This window comes from Balaenoptera borealis (assembly GCF_965194805.1).
Source record: "Balaenoptera borealis genome assembly, chromosome: 20".
In the NCBI taxonomy this organism is placed as follows: domain Eukaryota; kingdom Metazoa; phylum Chordata; class Mammalia; order Artiodactyla; family Balaenopteridae; genus Balaenoptera; species Balaenoptera borealis.
Genome location: NC_138879.1, coordinates 55672650 through 55694911, shown reverse-complemented (window position 1 = coordinate 55694911; position 22262 = coordinate 55672650). Strand labels below are relative to the sequence as shown.

General features: G+C 47.7%; 1 protein-coding gene across 1 annotated transcript in view; it reads right to left on the bottom strand.

The window, feature by feature from the left end:
* The window catches only part of DNAH9 (dynein axonemal heavy chain 9), a 301732-nt gene extending 279708 nt beyond the window's left edge, over window positions 1-22024 (bottom strand). The window contains exons 1-6 of the mRNA XM_082373261.1: window positions 21479-22024; window positions 12597-12793; window positions 10025-10183; window positions 8890-9020; window positions 4397-4608; window positions 2627-2860 (exon numbers count right to left, since the gene is read on the bottom strand). Of these exons, the coding sequence (XP_082229387.1) occupies window positions 2627-2860; window positions 4397-4608; window positions 8890-9020; window positions 10025-10183; window positions 12597-12793; window positions 21479-21895 (1350 nt within the window). The 5' untranslated portion in view covers window positions 21896-22024. The remainder of the gene's footprint in view (window positions 1-2626; window positions 2861-4396; window positions 4609-8889; window positions 9021-10024; window positions 10184-12596; window positions 12794-21478) is intronic.
* Window positions 22025-22262: the final 238 nt, after the last annotated feature.

Sequence of the window (22262 nt, the reverse complement as noted above, 5' to 3'; positions counted from 1 at the left end):
CTGGTGCTGGAGAGGAAGGGATGGAGTGGAGGGGGAGGAGAGCCATGGTAGAAACGGCTGCAGAAAAAGGACCCATTTAGGATAAAGCTAGATATCAATTATTTATACTCTCTGTGATCCCGGTGAAGGATTTAAGGTGAGCCTTTCATAAGATCTAGCGTCTCGCTTTCTCGCTTATACATTTTGTCTGTCTCTATTCCCTCTCCCGTCTTAGTTCCCTGGAGAATTCCTACTCCACTTTTGAAATTTATTCTCTCTTGTGCTCCCACTTTCTCAGACCTTCTCTAGGTTAGAGACCCCTCCTTCTTGCTCCCAATAACATGCTAATTTTGCTTTTTTCATGGCACTTAATACACCTCAGTGAAACTACCTGATTCTGTGTCTTTCCATCCCTGGATCTCCTCCATCTGTCTCTACCTTCTCCTGGGCCATGGCTACTGGCCCATGGGCTTCTTACAAGCAAAGCTGTATCCCAGCCACCGGCCTACCTCCAGGCCCCAGCTCAGCGCCTGGTGCACGGTGCATGGTGCCTGGTGCATGGCAGTGCTGGGCCAATGCTTTTTGAGCTGGAATGAACAGATTCAGTCTCACTCTCTCCTATCCTCATAATCCCATGGTTTGTGCCACTTATCACAACCTCCCCCAATATAGCCCCTCTCTTTTTCCCAAATCTCTGCTGATCATGGCTAGAAACATGATTCTGATTCCTTCTCAATCCCGATTGCTATTGTCTTAATCTTGAGCTTGACCCTGAATTTCCCAAATTAGTTTTAGGACAAGTATTTATTTTGTTTTATTATGCCCACTACTCTCCCTGCAAAGTTCAATCAGCAAGTACAGAGCTGCAAAGTGTGAAAACACCTGTTAACCACACTAAACTCTAAAACAATCAAAAGAGAAAGCCTCATGCTTTCTCACCTTGGTCCTTAAACTAACATTCATATTAACTTTTAAACAACTGCGGGAGGGGAGCCACAACTTTGAGCAAAAGTCATGTTTCTTTTGCACAGGGATTCATGCTAGTCTTGTAGTTTTCAGAGCAACCTTGAGGGTGGGAGAATGGAGTTCAAAGCAGTGGCTGTGTGGGAATGGCCAGCTGCATCCGGGTCAGCTCACTGGCATTTTGCGTGAGATTTCTAGCAAGAAGATTATGGGTAATTTGAAAACCAATTGTATTTGTCGATTGATTCCTTCGGCCTTCTTTCTGAGTCTATGATCAGAATTTCCTAAACTTCTAGTATGATAGAACTACCATTACATGATGACCAATCAAAATAGTTATTGAGGGCTTCCCTGGTGGCGCAGTGGTTAAGAATCCACCTGCCAATGCAGGGGACTCGGGTTCGAGCCCTGGTCCGGGAAGATCCCACATGCCGCGGAGCAACTAAGCCGGTGCGCCACAGCTACTGAGCCTGCGCTCTAGAGCCCGCGAGCCACAACTACTGAGCCTGTGTGCCACAACTACTGAGCCCGCGTGCCACAACTACTGAGCCCGCGTGCCACAACTACTGAGCCCGTGCGCCTAGAGCCCGTGCTCCGCAACAAGAGAAGCCACCACAGTGAGAAGCCCGTGCACCGCAATGAAGAGCAGCCCCCACTCGCCGCAACTAGAGAAAGCCAATGCACAGCAACAAAGACCCAACAGAGCCAAAAATAAAATAAATAAACAAATTTAAAAAAAAAGTTATTGAATCATGGGTTTTTCCAGCCAATGGCAGGGATGGGGGGGCCACCACCATGTTGTCTTGGATCTTTTCTTACCCTGTTTTTTGTTTTTTACTTTTTCATTTGGTCATCCTATAGGCAGACACAAACATGTAATAAAGAAAAGAAAGGCCAAATTTTGATCTAATAATACAGCATGGGAATTGCAGATACATTATAATTCTCTTAGTGCATTCTCCATACACAAAATGTAATGAAAAGGAGAGATAAAAGAAAATTTAATTGCCATTAGAGAGTAAAACAGGATTTCCACTTACATCTTGAAAGGCAGCTAGTCTTAAAAATTAATTCATTTGGTAAATGTTCAAGTTTCTTCCTCACTTTTTTTTTTTTAAATCTTAAATACTACACTTTTAAAAAAAATTCAAGTACAGCTGATTTACAATGTTGTGTTAGTTTCGGGTATTCAGCAAAGTGATTCAGTATACATATACATATACCCATTCTTTTTCAGATTTTTTTCCACATAGGTTTTTTTCCATATTACAGAATATTTTTCCATATTACAGAATATTGAGCAGAATTCCCTGTGCTATACAATAGGTCCTTGTTGATTATCTATTTTATATACAGTAGTTTGTGTATGTTACTCCCAAACTCCTAATTTATCCCTCCCCGCCCCCCTTTGTTAACCACAAGTTTGTTTTCTATGTCCCTGGGTCTATTTCTGTTGTGTAAATAAGTTCAGTTGTACCATTTTTTTTAGATTCCACATGTAAGTGATATCACATATTTGTCTTTCTCTGTCTGACTTACTTCACTTACTGCGATAATCTCTAGGTCCCTGCATGTTGCTGCAAATGGCATGACTTCATTCTTTGTTATGGCTGTTACTTTTTGGATCCCTGGACAGCTCCCCCCTGCATGCAGCCGGGGGCCTGCCAGGAACGAGAACACTCACCTGCACCACGCCCAGTCGCCCCAGGAAGCCATCCAGTCGCACGAAGACCAAAGAGGACTGGAAATCCCACTCCCGAACTTCCTGGTTCTCTTTGAAATAAGAATGGAGATTCTCCCTTCTGTCCTGAAACACCCGCTTGAAGAAGCTCAAGGTGTCCACGACCACTTGTAGTTTTCTCTGACTTTCTTCCACCTCACTTCTCAGGAGGTCTTCTGGGCTGAGATACTTAGAGGCCTGGAGGGCAGACAGGTTAGTGGCACTAAGCCTGGCTGCAGGAGCAGGACGGCCCACAACTCTGCCCAGCCCACAGCTCTCAACTGAGTAACTGCCCAACCAACGTTTTTCAGAAGCCTAATATAGGAAACGTCGGACCCCATCCTCAGTTCCACAGGTAGACTGGAACCTGGGTTCAAGCCATAGTCAGTGATTGCAAGTGACCAACCAGAGACAAGGAAACACAGTGAGACTTTCCTTGGGCTAGCTGGGGCTGGGCAGGTGTCCTTTCCAGGTGTTTCGTTGTGACTCATTGGCTTTCTATAGTAAATAATTCAAGTGCACAAATTCTTTGAACCAGAGGCTTGAACCTGGAAAGCTGTGAGTCTGAATCCACTGGACAGCTATCTTCACCACCACAGGGAGGGGCGAAAATAACTGGGCCCTTGTGACCTCATCCAGGCCTCACTGTAACCCAGGGCTGAAGCCAACCTTACCTTGGACTTCTGAGATAAATGAGCCAATAAGTTATCTTTTTGTTGATGCTAGTTTGGGTTGGGTTTTCTTAGACTTTCAATCCTAAGAGTCCTGGCTGACAAACATGCAGTGATGGAACATCGCTGGTCTAGGAGTCAAACAATTAGCTTCCGGTCCTGGGTTGGGTGACCTTTGGTGACTCAGTTAAACTCCCTGAGCTGTAGCCCTCATCGTTAAATAATAATAGTAAATTAACAAGATTCTCCCTGCCCACCTCGCAGGGTTCATCCACAAATGACGGGATGTCACAGCACTTTGTAGCCTTCAATGTGCTCCACAGATGTGACTTATTTTTAGTTACTCTTTAAACATGCTCATTGTTTTCTCATGGTCCCAGCTCCTCAGAGGTAAAAGGACCCAATTCGGGGGGGCAGATCACCCAAACCTTGTTAAAGGCCTCATTCTGTTTACAGGTGCCCTCCTCAAGGTTTATGCTACCCTGGTTGGTGCTACAGGGGTCCCTAAGGAGCACAGAGCGTGAGCGCCAAGAAGCTGTTTCTACATAGCTCACGGGCAGTGAGTTCTTAGCACGTGGGGGCATGATGTGAGCCTTGCCATATAGGATCACACTGGAGCCTCACAGCCACCCAGCAACTCTCCGAGGCAGGTCCTCTTCTTCCCACCCTTGCACAGAGGGAGAGTGAGGCACAGGGCAGGTGAGCGACTCACCCAGGCACACACAGCTGACAAGTAGTGATGCGGGCTGTGGCACAGGGACACCTGACTCCAGAGGCAGCGTTCTTAGCTGCTGGGCTTTGCTGCTGACCTAATACCAGGCCGTTAAAATCCTTAAGGAGGTTGAAATTTACCACCCCGACCCTGCACCTGACCCGGGTCCTCCCAAGGATCCCAGCAGGACTGAGAACACCTTTGTGAGTTACTGGCTGTGATGATAAAACAATTCAAGTCTGAGAACCCTTTGGACCCTAATTATTTCCCTGCCCTGAAAACAATGGACACTTTATTCTTCTCATGACTCGGAGACATCCAGCGAGAGGTTGGGGAATCCTGGGTGCAAACCTGCTGGACTAGAAGGTTGCAGATCTCCTGCAGCAGCACCATCAGGCGCCCGGGGCAGCGGTACAGCTCACACGTGGCCCAGATCAGGCAGACCACGTGCAGCAGAGGCCACAGCCGTGGCTTCACCTCGGGAAACTCCAGGCTCTCGAGCGTTTCCAGGTGGCGGTGCAGCGGCACCAGGTGCGTGTGGATGTCCCGCGCCTCCATCAGAGCTGGAAGGAATTGGAGACGATGGTCACCTTCCTGGCTTGAGGCTCACACCCACGGAGCGGAGCCCTGGGGCCTGGGAGTGAAGGATCTGCAAAGCAATGGCTGCGATCTCTTCCTGCGCTAAGGGAGCAGAGAGGGCTGGTCCCTGAAAACTTTCTAGCTTTTATGAGGAAACACTGAAAACAGAAGAGCCCTGGGCAGCTGGGATAGTGGTCTGAGGAGGCTCTCTTATAAAACTCCTGTATCTGGACCTCTTCCTGGCCCTCCCAGCCCCAGTCTGGTGATCTGCCTGTAGAAGACGCTCAGTAACTGTTTGCTGTTTCCTTTGCTGCTGTTACCTCCAAGGCAATACAAGATAGATGACACAGGACAGGTTTTAGAGTCAGAGAGATCCGCCTTCAAATGCCGATACATCAAATGTATGACCTTGGGCATGTTTAACCTCTCTGAACCTCAACAACAGGCTGAACAGTAACTAATTTAAAGGTTTCTCATGAAGGTCTGAGGGCAGCACACACAGAATCTTCATACACAGCTAGCTCAGTGCCTGGACCAAAGCAGGCGTTCCATACCTGGTAATGTCTCTGATAAATACTTGCTAATAAAGAATCTCACGAAGCTCTTACGGAGGAGAAGTCACAGGGAATACAGAAATAGCCCAGGCTGATTATGGAAAGGTTCTGCTGGTATTCAAAGCCAGAAAATCTCCTGCCATTTCCCTTGAATGCAGGCAAGGAAAGAGAGTGGCTTCCACCAGCCATCCTGTGGTGGCTGAGAGGGGAAACTAGGAAAACCAGTAGCTCTGGGCACTAATTCTGCAGAGCCACTTACAGGGAATGCAAAAGTCCAGTGAACAAACTGAACGGGAAGGGAGGGTTTATAAAGGCTGGTTCTTTCCTGGGCAGATAACCAGGCACTGTCATGTGACAGCAGATGGTCTTGGGTTATATCATGTGGATGAAGCTCTGCATTCATCCTAAAGGAAACTCAAAATATATATATTACTGTATTTAGTAAGCAGTTGCAATATGCCAGGCACTGTCCAACTCACGAGACATATACCAACGCATAGAAAACCCTGTGAGGTAGCTTTACTACTCCACTTTATAAGGAAAGACATTACGACCTAAATAACTTGCCTAGACTGTGAATCCGCCACCCCTGCCCAGCTGAGTAAAAGGAAGATTATACCCCAAGTTTATCATGTTGAAGCCCTGGCTTGATGGCCGTGGGGCTCACTACACACACGAGTTTGAGAGGTGTACTTTATATCCCAAATGGACTTGTGGGAAGGACTACGTGAATCCAATTTTTGAAAGTCAGATGTCACGGTAAATTGATTAGAGCAGCGATTCTTAAATGGGGGAGCTGACGGGAGTATCAGAACCACTGTGGGGTGGGGGGGGGGTGTCAGAATCCAACAGCCACTCCAATGAGCACACGCTCGGGCTTTCACATGGGCCTTGAGGGAAGAGAAACTGAGACCACTGTGCCAGAGGAGCTTCGTTTTTATGTTATATATTTTAATAAGCAAAATCTCCTTTAATCATACAAATAGGCACGCCCCTGATTTTTAAGAGCTCAACGTTTGAGGGCCAGCTCATCTATTCCAGGGTGCAATCACCTTGGCTCACAAGCCAAATGAAGACAGAGATGAACAGAGTTAGGCGCACAGCTTTTAAAAAATGCAAATATAGGGACTTCCCTGGAGGTCCAGTGGTTAGGACTCCGCACTTCCATTGCAGGGGGCCTGGGTTCAATCCCTGGCTGGGGACCTAAGATCCCACAAGCCGCACAGCACGACCAGAACAAAACAAAACAAAACAAAATTCAAACATAAACCCCAGTTGCACAGGGATATCTGTGGTTTGCTGATAAATCTTTAACAACAAGCCCTTCTGGGACAAAAGGCTTGATCTCAAAAGCCTTCAGCATTTGCCAGTTTCTGGGGTGTAAATACTCCCCATCTTCCCGCCACGTCTGATCTCAAGCTACTAACTTGACACCACTGAGTGCTAGGGAGGGTGCTTTGAAAAGGGCTGCGTACAGAGGGCTCTCTTGAGAAACTGTGAGCCAGTCCACATCAGCTCCAGAGAACCCCTGGCCTTTACTTCTCTCCACACACATCCACCTACAAATATCCTGGACTGGCAAGTGGGCCGTACTGTGCCAACCCTGTTCCCTAGTGGCCAGAGGCGAGAACTCCCCACTTAGTCTTTACTGCCCTGGTCCTTTCCCCTCCACGGTATCTCTACTTCCGGTTTCCAAGGTTCTTCGTTGCCCAATCAATTCCACTTCAGACAATCTTGCTCCCACACATTTTCCTACATCCTTTTCACCTCCTTCTTTACTTCCCACGTGCCCACTAATCCAGGCCTATCTCTTTTCCTCTCCTTCTCTTCCATCCATCTGTAAGCCAAACAACTACCCTGATTGTGACTGATAAGAACAATGCACATAGTATATCTGTGCAGAATAAAGACAGATGCTCTGAAATGAGAAAATCAGTTGCAAGCTTCTAAAACATTTTTATTCTCCATAGACCCCACCAATATTTCTGACCAAGTCTCTACCTGGCAACTCTAATCAAAATTTCTTTTCTTCCATCATCGGGATTGAGTTATATATTTCAAGGATTTCTATTTTTACAGTGGTGTTTCTCTGGGACTATTATGATGATATTGTTTTTTCTAACTTCTTTTCATTACTGTCCTATACTCCTCTGCAAACAACTTTTAGAAGCTGGCCTGGGGAACCGAATCTTTTATAACTATTAATCAATGTGAATGATTGTACTCTATTGATCTATTAATGTGAAAAATATATTTGGGGCTCTAAATAACCAACTCATAAATATCCTTTTACTATATGTTTTATCTCAGAGCCTCAAATTTCAGTCCTTCGCATAGCTCCTTTATGATATTTGTCATGACTGCCTACAACCTGTTGTTTTACTTCATACTTTTCTCTAAATTGACTCTCATTTTAGCCTAAATAAAATCATATAAAATGAAAACTTTAAATCTCTACTATAAATGGAAAACTTGTATCATGTGCCAAAAAAAAGTGACCCGTTAGCACATTTTAAAATACACCTGTCCATACATCTCCCACAACCATCTCTCACACCAGCAGTGGTACACATATCACTTATGGGGGCACTATCTCATTTGAATTGGAGTATAAATTGGGAATAACAGTTGATTCCTCTGGCACACAAAATCTCTCAGAGAAGCAATAAACTGAGACCCCAACAGGGACCCCATTCCAAGCCAGCTCTAGATGCTGGCAGAGCAGCCTCCAGGATGAGATTTTAGGGCCCGGAAGGACCTCAAAGACCAGCTACTTAAGCCAGTTCTTCTCTGTTATAAAGCGCATGCCAGAAACTCCACCACTGGAACTTTCATTCCTTTATCTGAGTGGTTTCCAAACCCTATGGGAGAAGGTGGGACAGGGGATCCACCAATGGGCTCTGGACACAGGACACTCCCTATTTAGCAGAGCAAATACACCTTGGCAAGTTTTAAATTTTGGACTCACATAGGAGATCGCATTGAAGGAAAGTTCTGATAGAGAAAAAGTGTTTGAAAATCACTGCTTGGGTTAAGCTTAAATTATATGAAATTGCAAACACCTTTAAAAGCACATTCTGACCTACAATACTGAAGAGCTGGGAAGAGTTGTGATAAGAGAAAGGAAAGAAGCAAAGTGCACTGATGAGGAGAGAGGGAGCCCTGAAAAATTTTACCTCTTTCTAATTATAGACTTTGCTGGATTTGCAGTTTTGACAAGGGCCGATCTTGTCTGGTGCTCAGATGGCCAGGAAATTGTAGTCCCATCTGACAGTAGGCGCAAAAAAGGCAGAACGGAGCTAGAAATGGAACAGAGACTTCCCGAGGAGCCAGGGGGTGGAAGGAGGTAAACTGCAGAGACGAGGGATCACAAAGCGCATTGGCCAGTGCGGTGCAGTCAGTAAGGAACTTCCGCCTACCCCACCTTACAGCAGCCCAGGGAAGCAGGCGGGAAGTGTGTGCGCTGCTCCACGGCACACTCGAAAGCTCAGAGAGGTGAGGCGGCTCTGTCAAGGGCACAAAGCGCTGGAAATGCAGACAGAGCACAGGGCAGCTGCTTCCCTGCCTCTGCATTTGGCCTTCTCGCCCCTGCGCTAGCCTGTCTCAGGTTGGAGGCTATGAGGACTGGAAGCTGCTGAGATCAGAGAGGAAGACAATTCAGCATAAATACGAAATTTCAGTCAATTTATGAAAATACGTGCGGTTCCTCACCTGCTACAACATCTCTGAACATGGCTTGGAAAGCTGGGAAGTAGCTGCTCTGAAGCTTGTCCAGAAGCCCCGCCATGCCCCTCACCTTTATCGTTCTCAGTTGATTATAAATGTATTCCAGATCCTCAGACCTGCAGCACCAGGAGAAGAGTGAATCCAGGTGAACATCAGGAAACACACGTCACGCTGCGATGACCCACCCTTAGACAGAGAGAGGAAGCCTGCCTCAGGGTGCTTCCACAGAGGCCTCTGTTCCCAGAGCAGTGAGGGCCAAAGCCTGAGTCTGGAACACAGGTTCAGAGGGGCAGCTCCAGGAGGCAGCAGCAGGGAACACTGCTGTGACCATCTGGTGGCTCAAAAGCTTGGCAGCTGGAGGTCACTGGCTCTTGCAGGAAGGTTTGGGGTGGGGTAAGAGAGGTGTCAGGGCAAGGCTGCTGGAGGAGGGCCCGCAGTAGGTCAGCAGAATGGTCAGAAAGCAGGCAAAAGGATGGGGCGTCTCAGCACGGGGTGCAAGTGTAACTGGAGCCCTACAGGCATGCCTGGTCACATGACATGCAAGGACAGGGATGCCTGCCTCAAATATCTGTCTGTCTCCTTTTGAGTAAAAGATTAATCAGCACAATGACAAATAGGAGCAGGGAAATGGGGAGGAAGAGGGGGAATGAGCAAGAGCAATAATTAGGTCCTTCTGAAACCTGTGGGGCTAAGACACAGTGGACGATGGACTAATGATCGCCTGGAACCTAGGAGACGCCGTTCAGTGGTGAACTGCCAAAACCCCTCTCTTTCTCCAGATCCTACAAAAAATGTGTGCATACTGACTGTCCAAGGAGAAGTGAGTAGAGAGTAGAAAATATGAGAGTTAATTAATTTTACATGTAATTGAAAGAGCCTTTGAAGAAATGCCAGAAGATACACTGACGGTAGCTCAAGAAACGAGGCATGACTATTGAACCTTGGGGAAAGTGTCACCTCCCAGTGCACAGAAGAACTGCACTGACCCAAATGACACCGAGCTGTCTGCTCCAGGGGTGATAAGAGATGCCTGGGGGTGGGACCAGACTCAGTGGCTGCCTCCCCCAGCCCATTATCCTCTGAGAGACATCTGCTCCCCAGGGTTTGAGCCTGTGCCTACCTGCTCTTCCAGAACTCCAACTCCACCTGCGGAGTGGGATTCTCCCCCTGTAGGAGAGGCTGGGAAGACTCCCTCTTGAGCACCACCTGGACTTGGTGGCTCCACTGGATCACTGCAGACTCAATGGCATACATGACTGACTTATCCATAGAATCCAAGCTGTGAAAGACACAACAGATCTCCTGGGACACTGGAAATAGCTTAACTCTGGGTGTCCCCCAAAGCAGAATCCCGAATCTTTTAAAAACAGGTGGGAAATTCCATTTAGTCCAAGCACTCTTAACTTTTGTTGGATAACAGGCTCTAATGAGTAGTCAGTGAAAAGTACAGATCTTCTCCTCAGACAAGCTGCTTATACATGTGTGTATACAGTTATTCATACACAATTATTCAAGATTCAGAGGCTCGCCAATATTCTGAAGGCTGGTTTAAGAACTCTGAATCTGGGCTTCCCTGGTGGCGCAGTGGTTGAGAATCTGCCTGCTAATGCAGGGGACACGGGTTCGAGCCCTGGTCTGGGAAGATCCCACATGCCACGGAGCAGCTGGGCCCGTGAGCCACAACTACTGAGCCTGTGCGTCTGGAGCCTGTGCCCTGCAACAGGAGGGGCCGTGATAGTGAAAGGCCCGCGCACCGCGATGAAGAGCAGTCCCCGCACCGCGATGAAGAGTGACCCCCACTTGCCGCAACTAGAGAAAGTCCTCGCACGAACCGAAGACCCAACACAGCCAAAAATAAATAAATAAATAAAAAAGAAAAATAACAAGTGACAAGTGTTGGCAAAGATTTGGAAATATAAAAAAAAAAAAAAAAATAAGAGAGAAAGTGATATAATGTTGAAAATTATAAAAAAAAAAAAAAAAAAAAAAAGAACTCTGAATCTTATCAAGTCTTTCCATCAGTGCAGGAATACATTGGACAGAAAACATCCAAATGGTCACCCAACCCTTGCTTGAGTCCCACCAATGCCAGCCAGCTCCCTACTTGACAAGGCAGCACATTCCTCAGATCAGCTCTCCCTGGGAGACAGTTTGTCTCTACTTTGAACCACGTCTATCGCCCTGCCAGTTCCTCATTTGGTCTTAGTTCTGACCTCTGCCGTAAGAGGAAATAGGTTACTTTCTCCTCCACAAGGCAAGCTATCAGACATCCAAACATTACTATCCTCTGTCCTCACTTTTCTAATGAAGAATGCAATTCCCATGCATTTCCCCCATACACCTTATAAATAAACTAACTAACTAAGGATGTTTGGAAGGGATTAAAAATCAAAAATACATTTTGGTTGCCTTTTCACAAAGTCTGAACTGACAATAGTTCATGCCAAGAACCCAGGACATGGGTGACAAAGAAAGAGAATCTGTCATTTGCATTTTCATGCCAGAAACCTACCTTCACTTCATTTAATTAAATTCATATTTGCTGAGCAATGATATGGCACAAGTGATTATGGACGGTATTAAAGGGAGAAGATACTCACCTCCCTGAAATATGATCTAGCCTTTTGGGAAATTATCAAATTTGAACAAAGGGAGACAAACTCAGCAATGATTATATACACGCACAGTGAATGTTATTATGTTAAAAGAGAAAAGGAATAGGAAAAGGGTAATTTGAATTTATTTATTTTGAAAATTGTGTATTTTTATTAAACCACAGTAAGTTTTACAGTTAACCGGGAAATTGCTTCAAATTATATATGTAGCAAATTACTTCCAACAGCAAAAACTCATTATAAAGTACATTGCTATCCCATGCATTACTTATTCTTCAGATAAAATCATGGGCCCTGAATATACAATGATGACATAATACATTTGGAGACTCCCGGCAACATGGCAGACCAAGCACATGTAGGAAGATGGCCTGTTGCCACAAACATATAGAAATGCTGGATAGAAGATGATTAAAAAATAGCATTTAGATATATAGCCTGGCTTGAATGAAAAAGAAAAGAATCCCCACAGGACAGAAGCAAACCTGGAATGGTAAGTGGAAGCTGATAGTTGGTATCACTCTTACATGGAGAAGAGGATGAGGCTTTATTTAATGTCTTCCCAGGCACAGGAGGCATGGACCTCAAGCCTCAACAAAGCCAGATTTGTTTCTGTTTGGAAAAAAATCCCCAGGACCTGAAAAAAGTCTCCAGCTGCTGGGGGAGGAGGGTCTGGACAGTGACACTGTGTGCTGGGTAAATGCTGGGAAGAGGCGTGCTGTCTCCCAGACTGGACCTGGGTCTTTGCCAATGATGAGACACTGTCCTGATAAGCGAGACACTGTCCTGATAAGCGAAACACTGAAATCAGCGTGGCTACTCTCAGCCCTGAAATAGTTCTGAGCAGAAAAAAGGCCATGTTGCCGTGATAGCCTTAAAAGACGTCGGGCAGACGGATTGGGGCGAGGGTAGTCATCAGCACAAAACATACAATCTGAGGATGCTGGCAAACAGTGGGCTTGTGTGCAGAGCAAAGATATGCAGAGTCAGGAACAGAAAAGTCGTAAAGACAACACTCAGATAAACCAGCATCTCCCATATCTCTGAGGCCCAGACGGCCAGCCTGGTGGTACTTACGCGGTCTCGCTTTCAGAATCCACAAACCCCATTTTTTCTGAGCCGACTGGAAGAGGCAGCAAAGTTTTCCCCTTCGCTCGCTCAAGGAGAACCAAGAGGTCACATTGGAGGCTGTGGGCGTGTCGCTGGACATCTTGACAAACCACGTGGGGCCAGTCTAGGTGATTCTTCTCATTGGCCAGGATGGGGATGACAACCTGGGACAGACATGCACAGAAAAGAAAGGCAGGCAACTTCTGAAACCCTAAAGACTATTCTGAGAGAGGTCGAGAGGGCTATATACAACCTTTTGCAGGTCCCTGCTCTGTAAGACCTAACTATTAATAACCAACATTATGTACTGCCTTGGCATCTGGTAAAATCGGGAGGGCCTCGAACAACCTATCCACAAGTCTCCCTGCCCACTCTGCTCCTGCCCCTAAGGCCCCTAGTCCAGGAGCCCTGCTTACCAAGGGGACCAGGCACGGCCGCCGCCCATCCCTGAGGAGTGGGCTTCAGTTCCAGACAGTGGAATATTCACGCAAGTCGATCCCATCCTCCCACAGGAACCAGTGGGCACCACACCCTCTCGATAGTACAAAGCTTGCCTCCCACAGCCCCTGTTCATTTGCTCTGTTCCCACGTGCAACCCCCCATGTGGCCCTGCCTGGCACAGCATCTCCCTCCTCTGGACTGTATCTGTGCTAATAACCTGCGGGCAGTCTCATCTGTCCAGTGTTACGTGTATGGCCATCCCCCGAACCCTAGGGCAGGAATCCCTTCCTCATCAAGGGGTGAAACTGTCACAAAGGCCAAGAGGCAAAAACAGGACAGATGCAGGTAAGCATGACCCTCTGTCTACAGGTGGTCCGAGAGGGCATTTTAAAGAAGCAAGCCAAGTTGAGGGTCTTGAATCTGTCTGTAGGGTGAACCTGATTGGTTTTGGCCACTGAACATAGTCTCTCTTCTCTTAGTATTCATCTCCAGATCCAGAGGTAGACATGTGAACAAATCTGAGCCAGTAACAGTCAGGCCAAAGTCTTTTATCTGGACATTTTGAGGAAGAGAAGCTTTCTCTTTCTACGAGTCTGGAACAGTTGGTGGCCAACTTGCTACCACATGGAGCCTTCGAATACAGTCAATATGGGGAAGAGAGAGTTTACAGATGGAGGAAAAACCAAGTCCTATGACATCATTTGAGCTCCTGCATCAGGCTGCTCTTGAACTTTCTGAGCTGATTTAAATTGAGGTTTCTACCATTAGCAACTTAAAAAGTTGTAATTCATGCAACTCACTAGGAACCTCTGCCTGTCAAAAGTTCACAACTAATAGAAAGGGAATACTAGAAAGAAAAACAGATGATCAGGAAATGTGATAAGGAGCTGCCTAGCAAAGAGTGAAAAGAAAACACGGACTTAAATGGTGAAAAGAAAACACGGACTTAACATATACGACCAATGAGTCCACGTGGCTATGAGATAGAAGGTCTGGACCCAGCATATGAAGCCAAGAGAATGATCCTTGCCTGGTCTATCTGGAAGCAATCATTGAACTGAGAACTTACAACAGCAGGTGAACAGAGGGTGCCGAGAGATAAAATGTCACAAATTGAGCTCTACTCACATTCATGTTAAGAAAGGACCCCTTGGACCCATGGCAGGAGGCCTAACAGGGCAGAGGGGATGAACAAGAATTTTTCTAGGATCTAAAAGGCAGGGACTGTATCTTATACCCACAGTCCTCCCTAGGGTCTGGCATACAGGAAGCACTCGATAGAGGTTCAGAGAATAACTGAAATATATGCTGTCTGAAGAAAAAGTGGTAGGTGGGCTTGGGTGCATTTTGGAGGGCTCTCAGTGAGAGAAAAATTGTGAATATGAACTTTCTAGGAAATGAATATTCTCAATGAATATTTATCAAGAGTTTACCACATGCTAGCACTGTTCTAGGTGCTTGGAAGGTACATCAGTGAACAAAACAGACGAAGATTCCTGACTTCATGAAGTTTATATTCTAGGGAAGAGACAGTCAATAAACCATAAGTTCTGTGAAAAAAAAAGAAACAGGTGGGCTGGAAGTGATGTAATCGTAAATAGAGTGACTGGTGCAGATCTCATGGAAAAGGTAACATTTGAACAAAGACTGGGGAGGATAGGGAGAGCGTTGTGCAGACCCTTGGGGGAAGTATATTGAGGGTAGAAGGAACAGCCAGTGCAAAGGCCCTGAAGTGGGAGCATGCCTAGTGTGATCAAGGAGCAGTGTGGAGGTCAGTGAAACTGGGACAGGATTCGCAAGAAGAGTAGGGGTGAGTAAAAGGGGTCAGATCACATGTAGCCCTGCCTGTGGGATGTTGATTTTTACTCTGAGGAATGTAAATCATTGAAGGGTTTTGAGCAAAGGACCAACATGGTCTGACATCTTTTTTAATAGGATCGCTCCAGCTACTGTGTTGAGAATAGACTCTCGGGGGCAAAAGTGGAAAAAGAGATTGGCTAGCAAGTTATTGCTATAATACAGAAGAGAGTGGCTTGGCACAGGGCAGAGTAGAGGAGATAGTAAGAAATGGTCCAATTCTACATAAATCTTGAAGGCTCAGCCAAAATGATTTCTTAATGGATTAGTCGTGTGAGTAAAAAGGAGTCAGGATGATTCCAAGGTTTGGGACTTGAGCAACAGGAAGAAGGGAACTGCCATAGCTGACGTGGGGAAGAATAACGGTGGAGTTAAGTTCTTGCGGGAAGAATTGGGAGTTGGTTCTTAGACACGTTAGAATTTGATAAATCTACTGAACTTCTAAGTGGGGACACCGAATAGGCAGCCGGATTTGGTAGTTGGGAGCTCAGAGAAGAACAGTCTGGAGATAACAAATCTGGTAGATGTAGATGAGATGATTCATAAAATTCTGAAAGGGAATGAGTGCCCCCCAAGGAACTGAGTACATACAGAGAAGATGCCCAAGGGCTCTCCAATGTTAGCAAGTTAGCAAGAAGCGGGGGTGGTACCAACGGGGGAAACAGAAGAAATGGCGATGGTGAGAGGAGGAAACCAGAAGACTGGTGACCTGAAAGCCAAGGGAAGAAAGTGCTTCCAGAAGGACAGGGTCATCATGAGCTGTGCCAAAGGCTGCTCACAGGTCAGGCAGGAAAAAGACTGAAACACGGCCATGTGACTCAGACAAGTAGAGGTCACTGGAGACGTTGACAACTCTTTCTTCTCCACGCAATGTGGGGGTAAGAGCCTGACGAGTGAGGAAAAGGATAGGACACAGCAAGACTAGACACGCAGTCTAGACATTTTTGTTCAGCTTCACGAGGGCGGGTATACAGTAGGCAGGGAGTTGGAGTTCACCAGATTTATGGTTTTGCCAAAGATGTACGACAAAGCAAGACAGAGGCCGTGATGATAACGATGGAGCACTTGAGCTGGGTAAGGGGGGAAGGATGTGGGTGTGGAGGATGGACAGAGGGCAGGCGGCAGGATCAACGGGCTGCAGGTCCTAGCAGGGTCACAGGCTTGTGGCAGGGGGCTGCTGGGGAGAGTGAGCCGGAAAGGCAGGAGTAGGGTCAGAGGAAGAGGTGCCTGGAATTGGATCGCTAGGGCGTGGTGTGGTAATGCAAGGACTGGGAACCGCATGGGAAGGGGTGGCTAAGACAGGAAGGGCGACAAGGTCAGCGGAGGAGGAAGGTTCAAGGGGCTCAGAGGCCGGGTTAATGAAGGATCACTTACGTGTCTATTGAAAGAGCCACGCGTTAAGACGGGAGCCACGCGTTAAGACGGGAGCAACGCCGGGGGAGAATCACAGTGAGCCGGAGCCCGATCGTGGAGAAATGAGGGCAGTGCTATCAATTTATGACACAGCAATGGGGGGAGACGGTAGCTTTGTCTAAAGGCATCAGATTCAAACCGGACTGTTTTCTACTTGAATCGAGAAGGAGCAAAGAGGAGCAGGGATGCCTGTCCAACCTCGGAGGTAGAAAGGCTGAGTCTCTGGGGAGAGATGAGTTTGGGTTAGAGCAAAGTGACAAGGGTGGGTGACAGGAAGTGAGGAAGCTTTTAAGGGGGATGCAGAGTCACAGTAATTCTTGTCCTTTAGGGAAAACCTACAACTAATGTTAACAGAGAACCAACCTGACTCCACGTTGTACCTATTCCTTTAGCTCTAACCGTTGTGCTTTGTTTCCTGTCTTAATCACGCTGGCTCTGCATCTTTGTAAAAGGACGTTGCCTAGAGCCTGAAACACACATGACAGCCTATTCCCAAGGTTTTGCCTCCCAGGCTTGACCTTTAAAGGTGTCAACAAAAAGTTGAAGAACAGAGAATAACAATTGTCCTGTTGGAGGCTTACACTGTGACCAGACCTTTGTGAACAGCTGCAAGAACAAAGGATTCAAGCGCCAACAAGTTTGTAATACCAGCCGCACCTCCTCCCCCTTTAGTACAAAAGAAGCTTGAACTCTACCGCAGGGAAGATGGTTCTACCAGCCCACCGTCTTCTTGGGCCGCTGGCTTTCCGATGAAAGCCACTATTTGCCCCAACACCTCCTCGCTCGATTTATCAGCCTGCCGTGCGAGAAGCACTGCAGGCTTGGACTCAGTGATGCTAACACACTCTATTCTAAGCGTCCTGGTCAGTTATTTTAAATTTCACGACAAGCCTGCAAGGTGCTTCGATCCTGACAGAGGTGAGCTAGCGTGCTCACACCATCCCCACCGAACGCGACAGAACCAGCACTGGAACCCGGGTCCCCCAGACTCCAAATCCCATGCCACTCTCACGGGGAAAAGGACCCACACTTTTACCGGAAACAAACCTACAGCCTCCCTTTTTCTGCCCTCAACAACCCATCCACCTACGCCCACCGCTGCACTTGCTTAAAGGAAACTAAAGCAGAGGCTGCGGAAACGACAAGGAAAGAAAACCGCAGTACCTGAGGGAACTGGAATGCTCCAAGATGGCGATAGGGCAGCCACACGGAGAGGCGTCGCGACGCTCGAGGAAAGGCGCTCCCGACGCACGCACGGAGGCTCTGCGCATGCCCGCTCCTCCTGCCCCGCCCCGCCCCGCCCCGCCCCGCCTTTACTGTTCACCCGGCTCTGTATAAAGCACCCGTCTCCTCACCTGGGGAGAAGGTGGCGTTTTCAGAGCAGGAGCTTACTCCTTCTCCGTTCCTTGATTAAAGAATAAAGTTTCTGGGGCTTCCCTGGTGGAGCAGTGGTTGAGAATCTGCCTGCTAATGCAAGGAACACGGGTTCGAGCCCTGGTCTGGGAAGATCCCACATGCCGCGGAGCAACTAGGCCCGTGAGCCACAATTACTGAGCCTGCGCGTCTGGAGCCTGTGCTCTGCAGCAAGAGAGGCCGCGATAGTGAAGAGGCCTGCGCACCGCGATTAAGAGTGGCCCCCGCTTGCCGCAACTGGAGAAAGCCCTCGCACAGAAACGAAGACCCAACACAGCCAAAAATTTAAAAAATATAAATAAATAAATAAATAAATAAGACCCGGCACAACCAAATAAACAAATTAAAAAAAAAAAAAAAAGAATAAAGTTTCTGCTCTGCAGGACCTGGTTTCCTTCATTTGGCACCAGCTGGCACTGGGCAACGGAAGGACCCAGTCGGGGGTCCACCCGACTGGACACCTGATTAGAAAGGGTGGGTGACACTCCCTCTCCAAAACCCCGAACTTCAAAACAGCATCCAAGTTCCAGAGCTCTAGGAAAAGGAACCTGGCAGCAGTGAATGAAGGGACTGGGAGGAGGAAGAAAGGGAGCAGGAGGGCTGGTTTCTAAATTCTGTCAATTCTCCCTTGGAAACATTTCCTGGATGCATTTGCTTTTTACCTTGTGCTAGTGTAATGGGACAGAAAAGTTAAAATTTATAGTTTCATTCCTTCGTTAATATCACTCCCCCCCCCCACCCCACACCCGCCAACAAAGAATACTTTTCTCATCCAGGTGGGATATTTTGGCTTTAGTGCCGCTTTATGGGGAGGTGTTAGGACCAGGGGAGCACGCAGCCAGGGGCTGATCCATGAGTGGGAGGGGAGCAGGGCCCTGAAGTGGCCCTGGATCAGCTTCAGGGTATGTGAAAAAAGCAGATGGGACAGCAGTGGTTGCATGGCCCAAGAATTGCTGTTAGAGATTTTGAGAAACGCCAAGTAAAGGCCTCGAGGTATTTTAAAAATAAATTGTTTTATTTTTATTATTTATTTATTTATTATTTATTACATTTATTTATTATTTATTATATTTATTTTTTTACTTATTATTTTATTATTAGATTTTTAAAACAGATAACACATTTACGTGGTGCAAATTTTTAAAGTACAAAAGCATGACAGTAGAAAGTAAGTCTTCTACCTACCCCTGTACCTCCCTGAGTCGCCCAGTTCCTTGGGCCTGTGGATTACTCTGTAAATGAATGTTTTTCCTCCCTCCCTCCTTTCTCTTTTTTAGCAGAAACGGTAGCATACTATACGTACAATTCTAAACCTTTAAAAAAAAATTATCTTAAATTGCAGCATTATCCACAATAGCCAAGAGGTGAAAGGAACCTAAATGTCCATCCATGGATGAATGGGATAAAGAAAATGTGGTATATATACATACAATGGGATACTATTCAGTCTTAAAAAGGAAGGAAATTCTGTCACATGCTACCTTGAGAATGAACCTCTTTGAGGACATTATGCTGAGTGAAATAAGCCAGTCACAAAAAGACAAATACGTCATGATTCCACTTACATGAGGTACTAAGCAAGAGTGGTCGAATTCATAGACACAGAAAGTAGAATGTGGCTGCCAGGGGCTGAGGGGGGCCAGGTGGGAGTTGTTCAATGAGTGTAGAGTTTCAACCATGCAGGATGGCGGGGGTGGGGAGGGGGACGGTTCTGGGGATCTGCCACGCAGTGATGTGCATGAGGTTGACAATGTTGTGCTGTATGCTTGGAAATTGCTGGGAGAGTAAATTTTATGTGGGTTTTTTATGCCACCATAAAAAGAAAATTATCTTAAGAATGGTCCCATTATCAATCATTACTTTTAATTATAGACGGACCTTAATTCGTTCACCCAGTCCCCTACAGATGAACATTCAGTTTGTTTCCAGCCTCTTTCAATGCACCGATGAAAATTCTTGAACATTTAAGAGTCTGAAATGTTTTAAAATTAATTTCACTCGCTGAACTGCCTTTCCTTGGCCATGACGCCACTCTGAGATGGACCCACTGCCCTCTACGTACACTAGGTGTAGCTCCATCTCGGAACCTTTGTTCAGTCTGCTCCCCAGACCTTGAAAGTTACCCTGCTCTCTATTTATTCTAATCCTTCGCCTTGTTCAGGAGCCAGTTCAGCACTGGAGGTGAAGCAGGGCTCTCAGACCACACGCATATGTCTGTCCTCGGAACCCAACAGCACTTTTTTTTTTCACATATCAATAAACATTGTCTTTATTCTGTAAATTAAAATCTATTCACCTATTTCGCATTTTGTTTATCTTATTTTCTTTTTTAAAATTTTTAAAAGTTTTTTAAAAATTTTTGTTAAGCTATAGTTGATTTACAGTGTGTTAATTTCAGGTGTACAGCAAAGTGATTCAGTTATGTATATAGTCTTTCTTAGATTCTTCTCCATTATAGGTTATTACAAGATATTGAGTAGAGTTCCCTGTGCTACACAGTAGGTCCCTGTTGGTTATCTATTTTATATAGAGTGGGGTGTATCTGTGAATCCCAATCTCCCAATTTATCCCTCCCCCCCTTTCCCCTTTGGTCACCGTAAGTTTGTCTTCAAGCACTTCCTCCTATCATCACCGTTCATGAGGGAATTTGATCCAAGCTTGGATTCCTGCAGGGATGGTGTTCAGACAACACACAGCAGTAAAGCCATTCGGTTATTAAAATACTGAAATACTTGCTTATCTACTGAGAAACCTAGCTTCCCTGAGTCCCCTAGAGCTCCTCTGTCACCCCAGACCCTTCTCTGGAACTCCCCCTCCCCATAGCTTCCTCATGAAGCAACCGAAGGCCTAACACCTGATGCAGCAGGGAGCCTCCAGGACCCAGTGCTAGCACTGGGGCCAACTTTAGGTAAGGTCTGTCTCCACCTCCGTCACACTAGCTTTGAAGATGCTATATATATATATATATATATATATGGTGAATTTCACAGGTGGGATCTTGTCTTTATTTCTCTGGTGTTCCCCACGGCACGTGTTTCCATCACGCAGCAGGGCATCAAGCCTCCAGGAGCACACACACCCAAGTTCCAGGGACGTTCACTCCTATTCCAGAAAGGTCTAAGTGTCCCAAGAATCTCTCCCGGGCACCCCTGCACTCCAGAGGCTTCTGCTGTGGTGCCACCAAAGCGCTCCATAATCCTCATCCGGGGAGACCTTCCTTCCTGCGCTGCAGACCGGCCCCTCCAAACGCCTGCTGGACATTTCCAACTGGATGCCTCAACTTCTTACCTGGGCACAGGGGTGACCTCTGGTTCATGAAGGACACGAAAATCAAAACCAAGCCACCTCTCCTTTTTAACTCTTCTCCAGAAGTAAAGAGCGTGGAGAGAGCCCTTCACCTCCTTCACCTCATTGACCCATAGGAAATGACCCTGGGTCCACCACTCCCGGGCTTTTGCAATGCCAGCTTACAGGGGGGATTCAGAAATGGCGCCTCAAAAAGAGGTCAGGACCCAGGCCCTCTTCAGAATCTAGCCTCGCCTTGACTTTGGCCTGAACGCAGACCAGGAATGAAGCAAGCGGCCCCCCGGCCCATCCCACTTTATTCGTAACTCCTCGAGCTCAGCTCCAGTCTCCTCTCCCATGGCCCCGCCCCGCCGGCCCCGCCTCTTCCTCCCCTCCCCCTCCCAGCCGCAGCCAGCGCGGGGCCACAGACCCACCCTCACCTCGGAGAAGAGCGCGGTCAGATGCTCCAGCGGCGTGGCGGGCAGGTCCCCGCACAGCACTGCTCCGCGGAGGCTGTCGGGCCCCGGCGGCTCGGGCCTGGTGCGCAGGCAAAAAAGCCCCTTAGCACGAGGCGCGCCGGCCTCGGGTCCCGCGTCCAGCCCCGCGCGCACAGCCAGGCCCCCGGGCCCGGGCCGCACCACCAGCAGCGGCCGCGGCCCCTCCGCGGCCCCGCGGCCCAGGAAGGCGTGCAGCAGTTGCCTCGCCTCGGCCGAGCCCGCGCAGCGCTCCCAGGCGCCCGCAGCCGGCCGCAGGCTCCGGGCCACGTAGGCCCCCAGGAGTCGCAGCCGCGGGTCAGCGCCGGGCTCCCAGTCCGCGTTCTCCTCAGCCAGCGCGGGAAGCTCCTCGGCTGTCGGCATCGCGCGCGAACCTGCCTGCAGAGGTTTCCCGGGCGACCGGGACGCGACCAGGACTCCCTCCTCCGCTCGCCTCCTATTGGACACTTGACTCCTGTTCCCGCCCACTCCGGTCCAATAAGGTAGGAGAGGCACGGCGGGGTGGTAAGGGGTGGGGTCGCGTCGCTTTTGCTAGGAAACCAGCCGAGGCTCAGGTTTCGCGTCTGAACTCGTGGATTAGAGGTGCTCGTGGGTGACTGTCCGGGTCCATGCTTATGGATGAGGCGCGTGGAGGGGAGATCAAGGATATAAATGCTGCTAAGGAGCGCACTGGCTAAGGTCACATTAAATTCTTTAGAGGTGTCCAGACACTGTTCTCCCACCTACTCCC